This window comes from Castor canadensis, chromosome 10 (genome assembly GCF_047511655.1).
Source record: "Castor canadensis chromosome 10, mCasCan1.hap1v2, whole genome shotgun sequence".
Lineage (NCBI taxonomy): Eukaryota > Metazoa > Chordata > Mammalia > Rodentia > Castoridae > Castor > Castor canadensis.
Genome location: NC_133395.1, coordinates 139,896,679 through 139,917,210, shown reverse-complemented (window position 1 = coordinate 139,917,210; position 20,532 = coordinate 139,896,679). Strand labels below are relative to the sequence as shown.

At 50.2% G+C, this 20,532-nt stretch overlaps 1 protein-coding gene across 2 annotated transcripts in view; it reads right to left on the bottom strand.

Annotated features, from left to right (window-relative positions):
• Positions 1-316: 316 nt before the first annotated feature.
• Positions 317-20,532, bottom strand: part of Lmcd1 (LIM and cysteine rich domains 1) — a 55,946-nt gene continuing 35,730 nt past the window's right edge. Inside the window, exons 4-6 of one of the 2 annotated variants that reach the window (XM_020176882.2) lie at positions 14,035-14,370; positions 2,568-2,783; positions 317-910 (exon numbers count right to left, since the gene is read on the bottom strand). In XM_020176882.2, coding sequence (XP_020032471.1) covers positions 752-910; positions 2,568-2,783; positions 14,035-14,370 — 711 coding nt within the window. In that variant the 3' untranslated portion in view covers positions 317-751. The remainder of the gene's footprint in view (positions 911-2,567; positions 2,784-14,034; positions 14,371-20,532) is intronic. The other variant, XM_020176883.2, reaches the window with a different exon arrangement.

Here is a 20,532-nt window from a genome sequence, read left to right as displayed (position 1 = left end):
CCTGGTCTCATTCCCAGCCTAGACCCGGAGGGCAGCTGAGTCAGATCTGTGACTCAAAAGATCCTCAGCTCCCAGAAGCCACTTGTGGGACACGGTGAGGCGAGGACACGCGTTTCTGTCAGTGACCTGGGAGCATTGTGGGGGTGGGGGGAGAAGGGGGCTTTCTACCCCAAGAAGCTATATCCCATGGAAGTCTGAGGAGACAGCACTTCCTGCCAGCACCAGACTCCAGGGTTACAAGGTTCAAAATCAGCTGTCATAGTGTAAATGATATGATAAAGTTGTGTGTGGATTTCATGAAACTTTTATTGATGCATTTATCATGCCAAAAAGTTGTTTATTTAAAATTCAAATTCCACTGGAAAAAGAGGCAACAAGTGAGAGTCAAGATCCCAGCCTGCCCTGGAGGGGCTCCCGTGTCCACCATCCTATAGCTACGGGATTGGCTCCCTCAGAATTGCATCATGGGACATTCCTTCTGGCTCCCTTGTAGGATGCCAGTGGTGTCTTTAGTTGGTTGTAGCAGGGAAGCCACCACAAATAACTCCATCCTACAACTTCTCAGAATATTTCTTGGTATTAAACCTACTGACCCTCCAGGATCCACCACCACTCCACTTAGGATGGATGCACACATTCCCGCTGGGAGGAAACTCTTGTTTCTGTTGCCTGCTGGCTGTTGCCTCAGCCTCAGGATGGCCTCGGTGTCCTGGTGCGGTCCAGGGAACCCTGGCTGGGGGTGGGCAGCACTTCAGGAGCGTCTGGACTTGCTGCAAGTTGGGCACAGGAGCTGGCCCTTGGTGACAATGTAGGCCCGGCCACTCAGCAGTTGCTCGCAGCCCTCACACACGAAGTGCTTCCGGTGCCAGGCCAGGTCCTCCACGCGCTGGTAGTCCTCCGAGAATATGATCTGGAAAGGGGACAGAAGACACAGCTGAGGCTGTGGCCCTGGGTGAGAGTGTGTGGGATAAGCTATGGGATGGCGGTGTATCCCACCTCATGCCCGCTCTGACTTTTCAGTGCCCAGTGCGGCAGCCGACAGAGTCTGAGGCTGTCAGTGTGGCAGTGCAGAGGTCACGGTCCTCTTGGCTTCTCCACTGGAGGCAGGCTTTAGTGATGGAGCGTCTGTGAGGTTTTGGGGGTAAATCAAGAGGCCGATGGTGTCCTGAGACAGGATCCCACATCCAGTGTGACCCCAGTGTGCCAGGTAATGACAAAGCAACTGTCAGTGGTCAGTCATCAAGAGAAGTACTTGGAGAGTCCCTGGGGCTCGGAGTAAAGTGACACTGTGCCATCTCCTCCCGATGCTCAGGAAAGGCTGGCTTATTGGCCTTCTGACTGGGGAGCTAGACAGGACTGCGTGTGGGTTTTCCCTTAGATGTCTGTCAGCCTCCTGACTTTGGGCAAATAAATTACACCAGCTTCCTGTGCCTCAGCTTCCACATCTGGGAAATGGAGAGCAGAGGCTTTCCATCCACCAGGTTTTATGAGTGCATAACTGGTGATGGCACAATGAAATGTTTGTGATGGTAACTGACCCAGAGTGGCTGCCCTGTGACAACCATCACCATTTCTGCACTGTCCTGTGTCCACTGTAAAATGGACATCTGCCCAAAAGGATTCTTGTGAGATGTCAATGGTGTACCCTTACTGACCCACCATGAGCCTTCGTAAGTGATGGGGAACTGTGACTGTGATATACTGTGTCCCCTCAATAATGGGTAGGGCAGGCCTCTCAAGGTCCTTTCCATTATTTTTTCCCCCACCTTGGAGTTTTTGAGACAGGGTCTCACTATGCAGCCCAGACTGGCCTTGAACTCATGACTTTCCTGCCTCAGTCTCCTGAGTGCTGGAATTACAGGCATGCACCACCACCCCCAGCTCTTTCCCTTCCTAATGTCACTTGATAACAGGCTGTGAGGGAAGAGGATTGCAAGGTCGTACGTCACATGGAGACCAGCGTGTGGAAGGCAGGGACAGGTAGGTCCGGGCTCAGTATGAAGAAGATGTCTCTATCCCTCAGGTGCTGAAGATGAAGGGGGTGGATTTTCTCCCTCCAAAGGCAGCAAACAGTCCCTACTGTCATCGTGATTAAGTGCTGTGATTATTTACTTCATAAATAGTGTGAGTATGAAGTGGACAGCCCCACCCCTGTGGGAGACACGAACCCTTTCACACACGTTGAGGTTATACTATTTTGTTGGATTCTACACAACATCGTGATGACTGACGGTGCTGCCGTGAGTCTCTTCCTAGGTCAGGCCTTTCCCTGTGCCACCTCCCTGTCATGGCCTCTCGGGGCTGGGTTCCTGTCTACCCTAGTGGTAGCACTGAGGCACTGGTGACATGGGACCCAAGGATGCAGCTCAGCCTGCCTCCTGCTGCACCCAGGTGCCTGGCATAGAGCCAGGGGGAGACTGGCCAGTGTGCTGTGTCCAACCCACCCCGACAGCCCCATTTTGCAGATGAGAAAATGGAGGCTGAGGGCCTCAGTGTGCCAGTTCAAGGAGCACTGTCCTCAAAGCCATGTGTTTTGGCCTCGGACCCCGGAGCCCCCCTGCTCTCACCTCATCACAGCCCGAGCACCGGGGTCGCAGGCTCTCACAGTAGTGGCGGCCACACCAGGGTGCGCCATCTTTCCAGAAGTAGATGAGGTCCACCAGGGGCTCGGAGCACTTGGCACACACGAAGCAGGCGGGGTGCCACTGCTTGCTGTACCCGGCCCGGTCCGAGTAGACCACAGGGCTGTCGGCTGGGACCACTCCCTTGCAGAGCTCACAGACCTAGGAAGGTGGGGCAGAACACAGCAGGTGAGGGAGTCAGGTGGGTGTGGAGACCTGGGTTCCAGTCCCAGCCCCAGCCTCTCTTCTTCCTGTGTGACTTTGGGCAAGGTCACACACCTCTCTGTTGCTCAGTACTGTACACTGCTTGGCAAGGGCTGTTGAGGACAAAGTGAGTTTTCTGGTTGGCTGGTTTCTACATTTCATGGGATGAAATTTCCAGTCCTTTTCCTCCCATGCAGAAGAGACGTTACTGTCACTCTCCCAAACTATATCTAGTCAGTGGAGCTCTGACTCCAAATTCCTGGGTTTTATTTAGCATGGAAGTCAGGGAAGGCAGAGGGATAGAAACACACCTGGATTTGTCTGGGGAACATCAGCAGTCACTCTGGTGACATACAGAAGGGAGTAGCAGGTATGAAATCATAAAGACAGAGTGACCGTGGATGGATTTGAACCCATGTTATGGATTGGAACTTCACTCTGGAGGCAATGGGGAGCCATTATGTGTTCTTGAGGTGAGGAATGTGATGTTCTGATTTGAGCTAAAGGGAGAGATGGCGGCAGCATGGAAGAAGGGAGGGAGCTTGGGGTCAGCCTCCCCATCTGTCTGGCAGTGCTTTGTCAGGCCCCTCCCTGAGGGCGGTCTCTCATGGTTTTCCTTAGCATCTCTGGTTCCTGGCCCCGTTGCTGCCTTTTAAATGATACCATGGTCATTTTGGGAGAATGTGTTGGGTAGTGAGGCCTGATAACATCTCAGAAACAGGTTTTCTCTTCTTGCCTCTGAGCTATTTTCTGAGCCCTTTTCCTGGTTGCCTGGGCCTGTCAGCACTGCTGGGTCAGAATACCCAGCCCACCTGTGTCCTCTGCTTCTGGCCCTGTCCTTCTGTTCACAGACTTAGTCCTCACCACAGTCCTTTGGTACTGAGGTGGGCGGAGGAGCTCTTGAGACAGGCTGCCTGCGTCCATGGCTGTGTGACACCCGGGGCAAGTTAACCCTTCTGTGCTTGGTATTTTTACTTGTCAAATAGTGATGTTGACAATAGCAATAGCATAGACTTGTGGCAGGGGTTAAATGTGACCATAGGCTCACTGGACTTTTGAAGGGCACAGTGATGACTGACTGAGTCACCTGCTATGTCTACCTGTGTCCTCCCTCCAGCTAGACACCTTAGGCATAGAAGGGTTAGATTACTTTCCCAAGATGAAGAAGCTGTGATGAAGGCAGGTCTGGATGACCTGACACTCCCTCGCACGATCCCACAAGCATATGGAGACCCCAGGAGTAGTTCCTCTATGCACTAGCTCTCCCCATTTATAGATGGCTGGAGAATCAGGTGGCACACATCTGTCTGTCTGTCCATCTGCCACTGCTGCAGACACAGCGACCCTCAGTTCCCAGCTTGGAGCATCTGCTCAGCCCCTGTCTGGCCCTACCTCCTCTGAGACCATGGTTCTCAGGCCTGAGCTACTCAGAGGGCTGGAAACCCATCCTCACTCCTCTTCCCAGGGGGAGCTGTCCCAGGGGACACAGTGTAGTCAGGGGACTACACTTTGACAACCTCTGCCCTGGAGACTAAAAGATGACCATATGTGTTAGCTCAGCAAAATGTCTGTCACCCACTTGGCTCTGTCACCACAGAGGCCAATTTGAATTCATGGAATGTTTGAACTCTATTTTGAGAAAGTCCGATGTGGCCATTCTCAGGCCTTTCTTCCTTTGTTAAGGAGGTTGTGTGGACAGGGGAGTTTCTGTGGACGAGGGTAAAAGGCAGAAAACAGAGCAATGCATCCTTAGCCTCTCAATTGGTTCTTGTTCGTGCTCCCAAGTGTGTAAAATCTGAGCTTGCCCGAGAGACTGTTTCCAACTTTTGCCAGAGAACCTTGTCTTCAGACTGTGTCCCCTGGGGACAGACCTTCCAGATGTCAATCAGTGAGAAGCGTCTCCCTGTGCGAGCGAAGTTTCCTGTCCCGTTCCTGTTGTTCATGTGGTGCAAGATTCTTAGTTAAAATGAAGATTTGGATATTCCATGCTTGGAGCCTTTGCAGTTGGTAAACCTCAGTTTTGAGAAAGATGAACAACACACTAGATGCCTCTGTCCCCGAAGCTAAGGCCCTGCAGGGTCTATGGAGTTCGCAGTTTGTTCAAGGCCTGGTGGCACATCCTTGCACACTCTTCCAATGAACATGTAGTTTAATTCCTTTTCCCCAAGTATTGTCCCAGCTTAGTGACCCGGTTCTCTACTGCAGAAAGTGGCCAAAGTGATGCTATGTTACATCCCAGGTAGTCATAAGGAAAAGTGAGATGTTCCTTGACTCACAGTGGGGTGACTTCCTTATCCACCCAGCAAAAGTTGAAAATGTAAGTTGAAAACACATCAGCCACACCGAGCCCATCAAGCAGTGTTGTGCTGGCTGTAGTTTCAGTTGTCCTGCCTTGTGTCATGGGGCTGACTGGGACCTCCTTCCCAGCTTTGAGAAGGAGAACTTTGATCTTCTGATCAAAGTTCAAACTCAAACTGTACCTTTCAGTTTCTACTCAATGTGTATCCTTTTCACCCCATTGTAAAGTCAAAAAGTCTTAAGTGGAGCTGTTGTACATCCAGGACCACCTGTCAGCTTTGCCTGGGCTCTTCACTCAGTCTGCACCCCTGGGAGCCATGGGCAGACAGGAAAGTAGTCATAGTATCCTGAAGCTTCTGTGCCAGTGCAATCGTGTGCAGGAACCATGTGGAGACAGTGGGAAAGTCTGGAGGAGGTCCTGCCCTTCTAGCCCAGCTGTGTGCATCTTCCCAGATCCAGGTCAAATATGTGTTTCCTCACCATGCCAGCCTCCCCGCCTGCAAGCTGCTCCAAGAGCGTCTGAGTAGATGGAGACAAGCTGTCCCCACTGAGCCCTGCCCAAATTGCTGATGTGTGAGCAAAATAGACATTGTTGATTTCAGCCACTCTGCTTGAGATGGTGTGCAAAGCACATCAGGTCACAGGAACATTAAATGTGGACATGCAGAATTGTTAAGGAGTGGAAGTGACAAGACACCAAGTGTCTCAGGCAGCAGCAGGCTCAGGACAGTGGCCAAAGGTTACGTGGTTGAAGAACCGTCTCTAAGGACCCAGTTGTGTGGCCTTCACAGAGGGACCTGCAGATATGGAATCTCTGTCTTGGGCTTGCCAGAAGTTCTGTCCCCAGCACACTGTTTTCTTCTGGAAGGCTCTTATCCAAAGGCCTACCCAGTCTAAACCCGGAGTGCCTGGTTCTGTCCCCAGCACACTGTTTTCTTCTGGAAGGCTCTTATCCAAAGGCCTACCCAGTCTAAACCGGAGTGCCTGGTTCTGTCCCCAGCACACTGTTTTCTTCTGGAAGGCTCTTATCCAAAGGCCTACCCAGTCTAAACCCGGAGTACTGCTCTTTAGTAAATATTAACACAAGGGCCTTGAATTCAGGCGCTGGGCTCTCTCCAACACAAATGCTCAACAATTTATTTATAAACAGCGTCTCCTCATTTCCTCTTATGGTGATTATTCCCCATTTTTCTTTGCTTCATAGCCTCATGTGTCCCAAAGGGTTGTTTTTTTCCCTGGTCTAACATCATATCTGTAACTGTGGTTCTCTTTAGTCCTCTTTCCCTGCCATGGTCTCCTTGAGACTTGAGGTTCCTTATGGTGCAGAAGTAGCTGGCTGGGTGGACAACAGTTAGGGTCACAGACCATGGAATGTGGTTTGTACCACACCTCCATCACTGGGGAAGCCCTTGGACAAATTGTCCCCTCTGTAAGCCTTGGTGCTCCATCTGTAACAAGTGGCAGGCCATGGCTCAGAGGAAAGGCTTTGCACATGAGGCCAGTGCTGCTCACCTAGGCTGCCTCTTAGGCAGGTTAATAAATACAGAGACTTCTGCCAGGTGAGGAGAAATGCCAGGCTTCTCTAACAGTATCTCCCTTGCTCGTGTGGGGTGAGATGGGAGCGAGGCATGAAAGCTTCTCTTGTAGGGGAAGACATTAGTCTTGATTTGTCCTCAGGTCTGGCTTCTTGCAAAAGGACATTGTTTGGTCCCCAGTGGAGTAGGGAAAGGTCTTGCACGTGTTCCTCTCTGTTGCAGTGACCTTGCACGATGCCTAGAGGGTCATGGATGCTTTGAGGATGGAGATTCTGTCGTTGAGAGTCTGGGGGTGGGGGTGGTGGGTTGGGGTGAGGCGGCTCTGGGTTCTAGGCGTAAACCACTGAGCAGCTGGCTGGTTTTGATATTTTGTTTTTGTCTGTGACCCATAGTAGAAAACACATTTTATATTCTAATCAACTACACACACAACCTGAAACAAATGTTTCCCAGAAAAATATGTACTATCCCTGAACTATTCTTTTTTTTTGTTTGTTTGTTTCAACTAAAACAAGTTCTGGTTACAACCATTAAATTGATGCACTATCTGCTGAGGGACTGTTGGATTTGCTAAGAAAATCTCCATTTCCTTGTCTATAAAAAGGGAGACAATACACTTTGTAGAATGATTCTTAGGGTTAAATAAAATGACAAGCAAAGTCTCTGGCACAGTGCCTGACAGAACCTCTGTAATGAAAGACAGATAATGATATTGTTACCATCACTATCAACACCATCATCACCAACACCACGATCATCACTGCCATCACAGACATCACCATTACTAAAGTCACCATCACTGTCATAATCAGCACACCATCATCACTATCGCCATTGTCATTAGTGCACACCACCATCACCACCACCACCATCACCACCACTACCAACATCACCACCATCACTACCACCACCACCATTATTACTATCACCACCATCACCATCATCAGTACCATTACCACCATCATCATCACTATTATTGCCTAACTTATAATAGTCCCCCAAAAAGTAATTAATAAAAAGCTAAAACTATTTATGATTCTACTAGCCCAGGAGTCAGCAAACTGCATCCACCCATAGACAAAATCCAGCCCACCACCCTGTTTTTGTAAATAAAGTTTTACTGGAACGTTATCCAAACAGTCATCTGTTGGATATGGCCGATGGCAGCTAGGCTGACTAAGGGCTGAGCTGAGTCGAGGTGACAGGTTTGTAGGGCCTGTAAAGCCTTAATTATTCACTGTGTGCCCTTTACAGAAAATAGTTTGTTAACGTCTCTGTGTTCAGTGGGATATTATGCAGCCCTCTGAAAAGAAGAAAATGCTTGCAAAGGTCACATGGCAACATGGAGAAGTATTTATAGTATGAAAGTGGGATAAAGGAACTTTTCTTTGGAAATAAGATCTTCTTGAATGTCATTAAAATATCCCTACTAGGAAGGAGGGAAGCAGATGCTGAGAGGCCTGGTAACCATGGTGATTTTTGAGGCTGCTCCAGACTCTCACCCATAGGCACCTAGGAGTGTATAGGGAGATGGGACCAGAGATTCCTCCATCCCGAATGGCCCCAAGTTTTTTCCTGTGCCTCTTACCCTCTTGTCTTCCTGCTCAGATAGAAGTGGCTCACCCAGGGGGTGGGGAATTTCATATCCCCAAGCAGGGCAGGCAGGAAAACCAGCTGGCCAGCCAGTCTGCCCAGCCCACAAGCCAAACATCTGCTCAGACAAAGACTTGGAAGTCCCTTGCCCACAAATATGTCCGTCGTGGGGCTGGAGCTGGGCTGAACAGCCAGCTGCTGTAAGTTTCCATCTGAAAGGCAGTCTTGCGGTAGAGGGTGGGGACCAAGGCTTTCTGCACCCCCCTTGCATTTTTGTGGGCAGATGGGGAAAGAGGAGCCAGGCTCACAGTGTTCCAGTGGGTAACTTGGAGCCCTGTGTAGACATCCTAGGGACTGCTAGGGACACAACACTTCCCTTAGCTCACTCCTTGGTTAGTTACTATTTGGGGCAATCACTTGGCCAGAGGAATGGGGTGGTACAGGAAGAGACAAGGCAGGGGCGCTACTGGCAGGAGCAATGACCACTGCAGAGAGAGGGGACGTTATTCTGTTCCCTTTCTTCAATGACAAGTGTGGGGTAGTGGAAGGGTGGAAATGCCTGGGCAAAATGACCATGTCTAGGATCTCTGTGTATTTCATTTCCAAGCAAACATGCAGTGGCTTGTTAGAACTGCTGTCAGAATGTTAAGAAGGTCATCCACGCAGCATCCATAAATCCCATCCAGGTGGGAGGAGAGGAATGGAGGCCTGGGAGATGGGATGAGGGGCTTTGACCAGACTGGTGTGTCATGGTCCAGGTTGCTGGAGTCACAGCTCCCTGACCACAAGCCCTCTGATGCTGTCAAGACCCACGAGAGCTGTGGTGGCCAGGATTGGGGTGGGATGGGGAAGTCCTGCCGCTGTTCTTGGTGCTTGGATCAGGAACTCTTGTAGTCTCCAGTGGGCTGGGTCGTGTGTGCCACACACCCTAGCAAACTCTGATGCTCACATGCACGTGCCTAGTGTGTTCAAACCTACTGCCCTGACTCCATCTCAGGACTGCTCAGATCACAGCACCATGAAGGAACAAGCCCTGGTCTCCAATCAGAGCCCCACCTCTCAGCAGCAAGCTGGCCATCTGGGCTGTGCTACATCTGGGAAATGGGTATGACACCCCAAAACTGTCTTATCATTGCCACAGAGTTTGCTAACACAGGAACACTTGTCTCTTATCTCCATCCTATACCCACTCATAGCACAGTAGGACAAGTAAGAAAAAGAGAGGGAGGCTAAAATTTCTTGGGTTTTCGTTGGCCCCACAGGTTTAAAAAGGCTTACTGGTGCTGCTGCTGCTTTGGAGGAGACAGTGGGTAGGTTAGGACTGCAGGCTGGGCTCTTTCTGTCCTGGTATTTCCTCCTGCAGCAGGATTACTCTGCAGACTTGGGGCTGAAGGCCTTTCCTGTGGTCTCCCATTTTCCCAACCTCAGTGTGACAATAATGCCTTCCGAGGCACATCTGAGGTAGATGTGGGCAGCCACAAGCCTTGGGTTCCTTGCTCAAGCAGACAGAAGTGCCACAGCTAATTTTCGTGGGGCCCGTTTGACATGGCTTTGAAAGCTGGGCATGGTGCAGATCTGCTAAGTAAATTCAGATGCACATAACTGGACAGCTACAGCCATTTGGACAGGCTGAGATCAGATGGCTCACGTCCTGCAGCTTGGTTGACCTCCCCTCCCATTTTCTGGGCTCCCCACAGGCAGTTTAGGACAGGCTTTGGCACAAGCATGTCTCCTCTGGCCTGGTAGAAATTTCCACAGGGACAGTCGGGGAGGGCCAGGAGTGGGGAGGGCTTGGCAGCCTGACTCTGCCCTTGCTGTCATCTGAGCTCCTCTCAGGAAAGGAAGTCACTGTAGAGGCCATCAGGGCAGTGGACAGAGCTATGGGGGCTCACAGCTGTGTGCAGTATGAAGTGTAGCAGGAGCTGGGGCTGCGGGTGGCCAGGATTTGGTGTCTTTGAGGGCAGGAGTGGTGGGAAGGGGCAGAATGTAGTGCATTTGATTCTGGCCTCATGTGTCTAGCATCCCCCTATGCAGACTGAGGGTGTGGCAGTCCAGCAATCAATAAAGCAAGAAGGAAAAAACTACTTTATAAGTAGTTCAGAAAACGCCCATGTCACTATCTCTCGGGTCCTGGTGGTGGTGTCTTTGCTGTACTTGTATGCAAGGTCATTTTAACACTCTCAGCAGGGGTCCTCTAAGTGTGGCCCACTCCGCATCACCCGGGGACTTGTTAGAGATGCAGATTCCCAGGCCCCGCCCACATCTACCTAAGACAGGAACTCAGGGTGGGCCCAGCCCCCTGGATTTTACTAAGCCTTCCAGGTGATTTTAGTTAAGTACCACTGCATCAGTCCACTAAAGGCTCTGAGAAGCCCTGCTGCAGAGACACCAATGTAGTTCATTCACTGTAATGACTTAAAAACTCACATGGCCACATGACTCTCTTGGGGCATGACACCAGGATATCGGCTAGCTCTCTTATGAATAAGCTTTGGAGAGGGAACATGGAGTTGGAGCCTGGCAGATGTTCTTGTGAGACCCGGCAGCCTGGGAGGCCCGGCATTGTCACGTGGTTGGATGGCTGTGAGTTTTGTATAAGGCACTCCCGTGTTGAGCCATCCTTGGATCAGAGTGATGTCCACTATTATGCATGGTGGCCAGCAGCAACCATAACCACAATTGTGGTGACAATAACTAGTCAGATGTTGCCATTGTGGTTCCTGTACGCATCATGGGTCTTCCATTTACCCTCATTTCTCGCCTATAAACTATGTTTGGTTTGGGGGAACCAGATGGGTGGAGCCCCCCAGTTGCTTTCATGCCCTCAGGTTGAATGCTCTGACCACCTTTCATGAAGTCCCACGCCCCTCCCCAGAAGCAGAACCCGGGCTCCCTGCCTGCCCCGGGGTCTGTGGACAGTCCTCAGGGCCTTTCTATGAGAACCGAGAACAGTGCAAGCTCTTAGGCTGGCCTGTGCCACATCACATCAGGTGACTGCTCATGAGGCAAGGCAGCGCATCGGAGAGCATCAGGGCCACATGTAACAGCAGGGCAGATGGGGACACGCGTCTGTGGCCAGCTGGGCCATCTAGCTGCCTTTGTCAGCATTCACCTGCCTGTGATAGGCAAAGGAGACAGACAGGAGTTAAATAAGAGCTCCAGCCTTCTTTCTCTTTGGAACAACTAAGAAGCAGGGGCCATAGCTCAGCATCGGGTAGGGGGTCTTGGAAAAACCTCTCCTGTCTCACATTCTTCACCTGACAAGTAGAGTTGATAGAATTCACCCTTCCAGGCAACTGGGAGAATTTAGAAAAGACCCTGAAAGCTGACTGTGACATTTGGTGCAGAACAAGAGCTTAATTAGTGTGCAATTGGAATGTCACTCTCCTCCTAGGCACAAGGCCACCCAAACTGTCCTTATCCCTCAGGACCCAATGCACCCATGTCATGGCTCATTCATGGGTCACATGTTTGTGGAGCTCCTACTGTCTCTGTCAATACACCTTCTGCAGACACAGAGACCAGTGAGACCTCAGTTGCTGTAAGGGGCAGCAGGCATGAGTCCACTAATTTGCCATTAGTGACTGAGATAAAATTGTTAGGGCAGGAACAAGTCTGGCCTCCACAGGTAGCCAGCCAGCCCAGCACCTTCCTCCATTCCCTGCTTATTTTTCTGATGGTGGAATCCCCACTTAGTGTCCAGTGTTGTCATTTCAGTTTCTGAAGTATCACAAGTATGCCCTAAAGTTATTTGTAGGCAAGGCTGGGGGTCGCAGGCCACCTTTGGCCCAGTTCCATGCTGAACGAATATATGGGCATCACTCAGGGATAGGAGATGTTCTCAGGTCAGCATCTCTCTCCGGAATGGCAATTTGGAAAAGTCACAATGACTTCAGGAGGTTTCTTTCCAAGTTGGAATTCTCCAGTATTTATGCTTTAAGCATAGATATTATTTGAGGGGAGATAGAGGGCAGGACTGGGGTGTGGTGAGGGAGACCAGTTGATGAAATGTGGTAACTAGATCTGGTTGTTTGTTTGTTTTTTTTTTTTGGCAGTAGTGGGGTTTGAACTCAGGCCTCTTGCAGGGTCTTGTACTTGAGCCACACCAATAGTCCTTTTTTTGTTTTACTTATTTTTTGGATAGGGCCTGTGTTTTGTTTTTTGTTTTTTTTTTTTTGGTCTGGGGCCAGCCTCCTCCTACCTATGCCTCCAGAGTAGTTGGAATTATAGACATACCACCATGCTTGGCTTGCTGTTGAGATGGGATCTCACTAACATTTTGCCTAGGCCAGCCTTGAACCATTATCCTCCTGATCTCTGCCCCCTGAGTAGCTGGGATTTCAGGTGTACCCAGCCCTAGCACATGCATTCTTCCTAAGAAATGGATATTTAAAGATCATCACCAAATTGGTGATCGAGAAAACAGTTTAGTTCTCTTTTCTTAGAATTCTGCACTGAAATAGTGTGAGGATATAGTTCCTCGAGTGGCAATTCCAGAGTGGGCCACCTGTGTGGGGACACAGTTGGAAAACACCCAGGGGAGACAGTGTGGCAGTGTCTTTTGGGCTGCATTTGCTGGGGTTGTCTGGCTCACCCTGCTGTTCTAAGCATGATGTTGGGAAACTTTTTTTTTTTTGGTGGTAGTGGGGTTTGAACTCAGGGCCTTGCACTTAAGCAAGGGCTCTACCATTTGAGCCACACCCCTAGCCCTTTTTTCTTTGGTTTGTTTTTCAGGTAGAGTTAAGCTTTTACCTGGGATGGTCCCGAGCTACAATCCTCATACCTCTTCCTACCACTTAGCAGGGATTATAGGTGTGTACCACCATGCCTGGCTAATGTGTTGGGACTTTTACTTCTAAATGCCAAGTAGGGGCAAACAAGGCCACTTGGCTGATGGGTGGGGAGAATAAAAGGTAGAAAGGGCCCTGGGAACTGGAAAGGTAGTGACCATCAGCTCCTTTGCCTCCGTTCAAGGCAGTTCAAGACAAACCGATCTACCAGGCTTTTAACTCCCAAACACTGGCTTCTCCTTCATGTTTTCTCTCACCCTGTGCCTCACTCTCCCACTGAAACAGTACTTCCATAATACTCCTAGGGAAACTTCCAGAAGCATGGCTGGGTTGTGTGACACCTCTGATGGAAAGCCCGCCTATGCAGGACCCTTAGAATAGGGCTCTAAGTTGCTTGCTTTCCCCAGTGTGGGGACAAGTGTCCTCTCTTGCTTGACTTCCTGGGGCTGGGTAGACACTACTGATCTATACTTGATTGACGAATGATGGCAAGGTGTGACTCTCTGGGAAACGGGTCCCTGTCACTTCCCATGCTCGAATCCCAGTGCCCCCGGCACTCTACATTGTCTCTCCCACGGGACTGCTTTTATCCTCAGTGCCACCATGCTCTTTTGAACCTGTGGCTTTTTCTCACTCATGCTCACTTCTGTAGGGGCGCACACCTCCCCTCTAAGCCTGAAGGCTTGGATGGTTCCCAGGGACATCTCACCAGCCAGCTTTGCCTCCTCTCTCCCTTGCAGCCTCTACTTCTCCCAAGTAAGGCTGGATACCCTTTCTCAAAGCTGGATGGCTGCCTTATCTGTGGCCTGCACTGGGCTGTGAGCCTGGGAGGGTGTGACCTTGTGCTATTTTTTAGGTGACGGTCCCTGCTACAGAGTAAATGAGCACCAAGTACCTGCTGAAAGCATGAAGGTGTGAATGAGGGAACATGGCCCTGACCATGCAGCCTGACCTGGCTGGTCTCAGCCAGACTGGGGACACGGGAACACTCACATACTCCACTTCCTTGGATGGCTCTCCCAGGCTGCCATTGGTGGTCGGGGCAGTGGTCTCTGCACCCTCCAGCTTTTCCTGTGGTTTCCCCTCCTCCTTGGGCAGGCCGCCCTGGCCCGGGAGAGCCACTTCGCCCACCCCGAGGGCCTCGCTCTTGTACTGCTTGACAAATTCTTCCATGGCCTTCAGCTCGGTCTCCAAAAGTCCACGGCAGCGAGAGGGGTCCTGGTCGTAGATGGGGAGCTGACGCATGAGCTGGTGCCGGCGGTAGAAGGCGCCCTCGGTGCCTGTCACTGGCTGCTTCTCCTTGGGGATCAACTCCATGTACTGCAGGCCCTGCGGGGAGAGGGGAGGAGACAGTGTCTGGTGGACAGGGCTCCACTGTCAAAAGTGACAACAGAATCCATGTAAAATGCAAAATTCATACCTTTCTATGTCTTCATCAACTGAAACAAACACAGCCTTTGTTTGACTTGATGTAGTTTTTCTTTTATAAATCAGAAAAGCAATGCCTGCCTATTCTCACAAATAAGAAAACAGGCGAGAGAAGGACAGAAAGGGAAGATGTGCACCGACCCTCCAACTCCTATGTGAGAACTTTCTGTTTCTTGCCCTTGGCAATGAAGCCAAGGCTATGCATCTATGTCAGAGTTCGCCAAGCCACACAGGATGCCTGTCCTGTTTTGTACGGGTGCTGCACTTTGATTTCAAAAGCGGTTAAAAAATTCTACCTCATTGGTCCATGGTAATGGCTTGATAAAATCTTTGTAAGCATCTTTCCAGGCTTTTTCCTACATGTATTTGTTAAAATGCTATTTTCTGGGTGTGAAGAAAGTGTGTGTGTGCACACGCATCATTTAAAATGATCCCGTATTAGTGGGTTTCATTTCTCTGATGGCTGCCACAGCCCATGGTCATGTTTGTGTGTGCGTGGCGCAGGGATGAAAGTCAAACAACTTTGACATGTGAGAAGCAAACACCTGTTTGCATCTGTCAGTTTCTGCTCTATCCACTCATTAGCTAGCCTCGTCTCTGCTCTCTCAGAATAATATTATCTCATTGCTTCGTCCCCAAACACTGATGTAGCTGTCATTTTTGATGGCGTTTGGAAGAGAGAGGATTTTATAATTACTAGTTTATATTTCCATCAGAATGTGACTAGGCATTACTTTTCTTTGTTCTCTGACTTGCAATAATTATGACAAGTTTGCCAGAGGAAGCTTGGCTTTTAAACCTCTTCTCTGGTATCATTTGCTGGATATAAGTCAACTGATAAAACTCTTAACAGATGATGGAAACAGTAATTCAAGATGGCTGACCGCATACAGCCTGGGCCCACCTGGGACAGTCTTGTCACTGGTTCCACAGTTGATGTGTTTCCTTTCGACCTGTGCTCATGAAGTTCCCTTCTGTGAGGGGAAAGCTCTCTGTCTTCCCTGTTCTTACAAGCAATACCGTACACTTTGGCCACTCCCTTCTCTGCCATTCCTGGTATATTTGAGGTCACCCTCAAATGGGACCATCCACTCAAGAGTGAAGGTCCTAGGCTTGGCCTGACCCTAATTAAATCCTTAGTGTCAGGCAGGCCGGCTGGTGACTACAGTCACCTCACACCCTCTCTGTGCACAGGTTTCTCAGTACAAGTGAGGAACATAAAACCGACAGTGGTTGAGGATTTGGTAACAAATCAATGACATCTGACTGTGCATGTGGGTGACAAGACAGGTGCGATGGTCAGTGGGTGATCAGTTTAGATTTGGAATGTGGGTTTCTTTCCCTTCAAAATGGGACATTTTTACTTCATGGAAAATACTTCTAATTAAAAAATAAAGCCAGTCTAGTTTAAAATGGCTTTTCTTAGAAAAATGTAATTAGAGCACGATAGGCATAAGGTATTTATTTCATGGTTGATTAATTTTAAAGTGTGCAAAGGCACGTTCTAAGAGGAGAATTGGCAAGGCCTCAAGTCAGTAGCATGGCCACATCAATATGTGATTGTCTGAATATTAATGCGGTCATAGACCTCGGTCCAGTTTGACTTTTTTGTTTTCATGAGCAGAAATCTTCCCCTTGCTGGGTTCCAGGGTTGGGAAGGTTGGGGAGAGATAAAGTTGAAGCGACAGTATGAGAAACAGGTGAATTGTTTATTCTAGGTGACGTTACTCACCTCTGTTATTCATCTCTGAGCGTCACACTGGGAGCCAGGTGATCTACCTGGCTCTACCATGTTGATCCTCTGTGAACCCACTTGCCCCATGTCTCATTTGGAATTTTGGGAATGGACCTGGACATTCATACTGAAATTCATGATGGACAGTCCCAGTTGTCTGGTTTTGGGGAGAAGGGATGTTGACTGTCCTCCAAAGGTCTATGTGTTGAAAGCTTGGTCCCAGAGTGGTGCTATTGGGAAGTAGTGGAGTCTTTAAGAGGTGGGGCCTAGTGGGAGGTCTTTAGGTAATTGTAGGTGTGTCTTTGAAGGGGACAGTGAGGCCCTGGCCTCCTTGCCCTCTCTGGCTTCCCAGCCAGGATGAGATGAGTAATTTTGCTCCACTCCTCTGTGCTGCCTCTTCACCTAACACAATGGTTTTATCTTGTCATGGGTTGGAACCTCCATAACTGTGAGCCAAAATAAAACTTTCTCTTTACAAGTGAATATTCTCAGGGATTTTCTGTAGTATTGGAAAGCTGAAAGTGGAGCAGGTGTGTATACCAAGCCTGGTATCTGCTAGGCTTCCTAATGAATGAATTCTGGATGAAAGCACTTTTAGAAAGAGCAGGTAGGTGCCCTGGAGTGCCGTGGGAGTCAGGTCGGGGTGTGGTTGTGGATGCCCCCTTGGTGACTGTGCTCTAGATCTCTGGGACCCTGACTGAGTCCCTGCTGCCATCGAGTGCTCATGCACAGCCAGGGCATCCACACATCCCCACTGCTTTCCAAATGGCTGTGCTGGACAGGAGGAAGCTGGGGTGGTGGGCAGAGCCCTGGGGGTCAGCAACTCTGGGTTCAGGTGTAGCCCTGCTTTCTTGTGTTAAACTTAGAGAGAACCTAACCCTTCGAGCCTTAGTTTCCTCCTATGCAAATGTCATGGTAGACCGCACGATCAGCAGTGTACTGACCATCATGAGAACTCTGTAGTAGCCTCACTTGATCCTCACCCCAACAAAGAGAGAGAAGAGTGACATCACCAACTCAAATTAACAGCCAGGAAAGGGGCTAACAGACATGGTGGATTCTGATGGGCAAGGAGGCCAAGGTCCTCACCTATCATGAAAAGTGAAGCTCCAGGATGCCAGGCACCTGGCACAATATCTGGGAAGGGCTTCTTCCTGGCCCTGCTTTGGGGGCTGAGTGTCTCGTGGCCTTCCCCGTAGATAGTACAAAACCGCAGGTGCATTCTAGCACAGCTGCACCACACAGCTGTGTCCCCAGGATCAAGTGTCCAGCTTTAGGGTGCAGAAGAATGATGTGGAGACCCGTGGGGAAGCTTTCTGGACCACCCTTTGACTGTGATCGGGGAAGGGGCACTGAGGGGCCTAGAAACAAGCACTTTAACAGGTTCTTTTGCATGGGTGGGTCGAAGCAGACATCTGGGGCTCAGGCTGCCCTGGGGGCAGTGGTGGAAGAGCAGCTGGGACCATCAGAGGACTGTTGGAAGTGGCAGCCCAGCAACCAATGCCTTGGCAGGGCACAGGGCTCTGAGAGGTGGGTTAGGGTGCAGCCGTGGGTGGCAGATACCCACATGTCCTTTTCCTAGGTGCTGCCAGGACTCGCCCTGCTCCTGCTATCCAAGGAAGGATTTTGGAAAGGTGGCCACAAGAGTTTTGCTCCCTTTGGCAGAATGGGCTTTATATCTGGCCAGCACCGCACTAACTCCACAGTTGAAGCAGCCCCAGCTGTAGGCTCATGGGGGAGAAATCTCTTCCTGTGAAGCTACGGGACTGTCCAGATTCAGTGACTTAAGTCATGATGGGAACAGCCAATGTGTAGGTGGTGTCTGCTCAGTTCCAGATTCTCTACCAAGGGTTTCATGCATGTGAACCCATTTAATTCTCACAACAGCCTAGGAGGAAGGTACTGATGTAACCCTTGGAAAATGGAGGCACAGAGAGGTTAGGTATCCTGCCCAAGGTCACACAGCTAGTGTGATAAAAACTAGATAAAAACCAGTTTTCAAGCCAGCAACTTGGATCTCAAGCATTTCTCTGCTACATCAGCAGGGTCTCCCATAAGAACCCACATTTCCTGGATGTGTTTGTTTCTCTAGCAGTTAAGGATTGCATCTCTCTCCTTCCCCCTGCCAGTTTAGCTTTGTAAATAAACACCGTGTTAGGGAATCCTGGGGCAGTGCCCAACCAGTCAGACATACATTGATCCCTGTGTGCACAGTCCTTTCACAGCCCCGCCTGTGGGTGTCTGTGGCTATAGATGAATTCCTGGGCAGGCCCTGGAGAAAGGGCCTGTCCTGGGACCCAGTGTTTGCAGCTCAAGGGCTAGACTGGTTGGGAGCCCATAGCTCCCTTCACACACTCAGGGCAGACATTACTAATCAACCCATGACGAGGGCCTCAGGTACCCTAAAGCCCAGCCCTCCAGGTGCTCACTTTGACTAGTGTGGACCAGGGAGGTGATGATAGGGACAGAGGGCTGGGTCATCATGGCTGCCTGGTGCTGGTAAGAGAATCTTCCAGGTATCTCTCCAGGAAGTAAGGTCACTTTAACAATGGGCTTATTCTCAGAGCAGCAGGAAGTACTGGTTTAGGACTTAAGCTTTTCCTAAACATCTTTGTGAGTTCTGTGGTGCTTTGCAGTCTGGCTGGGCAATTTAGGCTGGAGAAATTTCCAGAATCCACCTGTATCAAGGGAGAAGTAACCATGCAGAGAGAAAAGTGGCCAGCGAGGGGCTCTGTACCCTGGCCGGGGCAGTAGAACCACCTGGACTGTGGCTTGGCTTCATGCTGTCAGCCAAGGCCAGGAAGTAGACAGTGGATGCCTGGAGGGCTGTGCTGAGTAGGATGCTGGGGCCTGACAGGGCTCAGTGAGACAGATAGGTCACGCTGATGGATGAGCAGAGGCTGGAAGGCGGGTGTGGGAGGAGAGGGTGGGGTGTGAGTGAGCTTCAGCCCTGCCTGGGGTCCTCACAGCTTCTTTCTTGCCCCTGTAAAGCAGGGCCAGAACGCACTCAGCAACACAAACATGCAAATGCTTGGCAGATGCCAGATCCCTTTACCTTCACTTCTTCTTGTCTCTCTTCCCACCCAGGCTGTCTCTCAAAGACAAGCTTCTCCCTGTTCTTGGAAGCCTGCCCTAAAAGTGCTAACCCAGGGTACTTGCTCCAGCTTGCTTCCCCTTGCCAGTCCAGGAGGCCTGGTCAGGAGGAGCCAGGCGCTGGAGGCAGGGAGGCTGGAGTTCAAGGCCTGGCTCTGGCTCTTAAATCAGCTGTGGGGCATTTGGCTGGTTCCATTCCCTCTCTGAGCCTCAGTTTCCCTCTCTGTAGAGAGAGCATAATACGGCACATTCGTATCAGGGCTGGGAAATGAGGTGAGGCTGAGTGTGGACATAGTGGTTGGCACACAGTCAGTTGCCATGAAAGGCGCATTAGTCTTGCTCCTCACCAGCTTGAAAGGCCTAAGAATTTCCCTGGCCTTCATTCTGGCTGGGAAGGATGACAGACAGCAAGATTCTGTCTCGTTTCCAAAATACAAGCAGTCCCGACCACTCGGTAATTAAAACAAAGTTGGGTGAGCGAGGAGGATGGGGGCGGTGGTCAATCTCAGAAGTGTGTCTGGGCAGGGAAGCCAGCTGCAGGGCAGACAGAGGGACTCTTTGAAGCATGTGGTTTTATGAGCAGTATTAATCACGGCACCGCAATGCCTTCTCCTGATTAGATGGGGCTGAAGAATTTGGGGCTTTTTATCAGTGGATTCCTGAAGCCTGCAGACCTTTTATGAACTGCTGGCTTTCCTTTCCCTGGACAGCATGCAGGCCACCTGATGGCATTCCTGGACCAGGTGCTGGAGGCTGGCCCTGCTCTGGTCAACTGGCATGGCCTTGTTCTGCCACTGCTCTGATGCCACACTCTGTGGCCCCCCCTGAGCCCTGTAAACCTGCAAAGTGAGCCATTCTTTGCTCCTGATATGTAAGGTAGCTTCTATTTTCAGGGTGGCAGTGCCCACAAATGCTTTCTTTGAAATGTGTTCTTTGAAAACTGCTTTGTGCTTGTCACAATGTACAATTGAATCAACGCAACCATTTCCTGTCTTAGCTTTATCTAGGAGGGTTCCCCACCTTGGGAGCAAGTGTGTTTGGCTTTTCCACTTCTGCACAATGATTCCTGGTGTCACTGCGTGTGATGAGAAGGCAGCTCATGCCACATAAGATTCCATGCGAGTCTGACGAATCTAATTCTGGGCAATAACAGAAGTTCTCATCTCATCCCTCATCTGGACCTCACATTGCTACAATTTTCCCCCAACCTTTTTTCTTAATTTCTGCACTTTTCT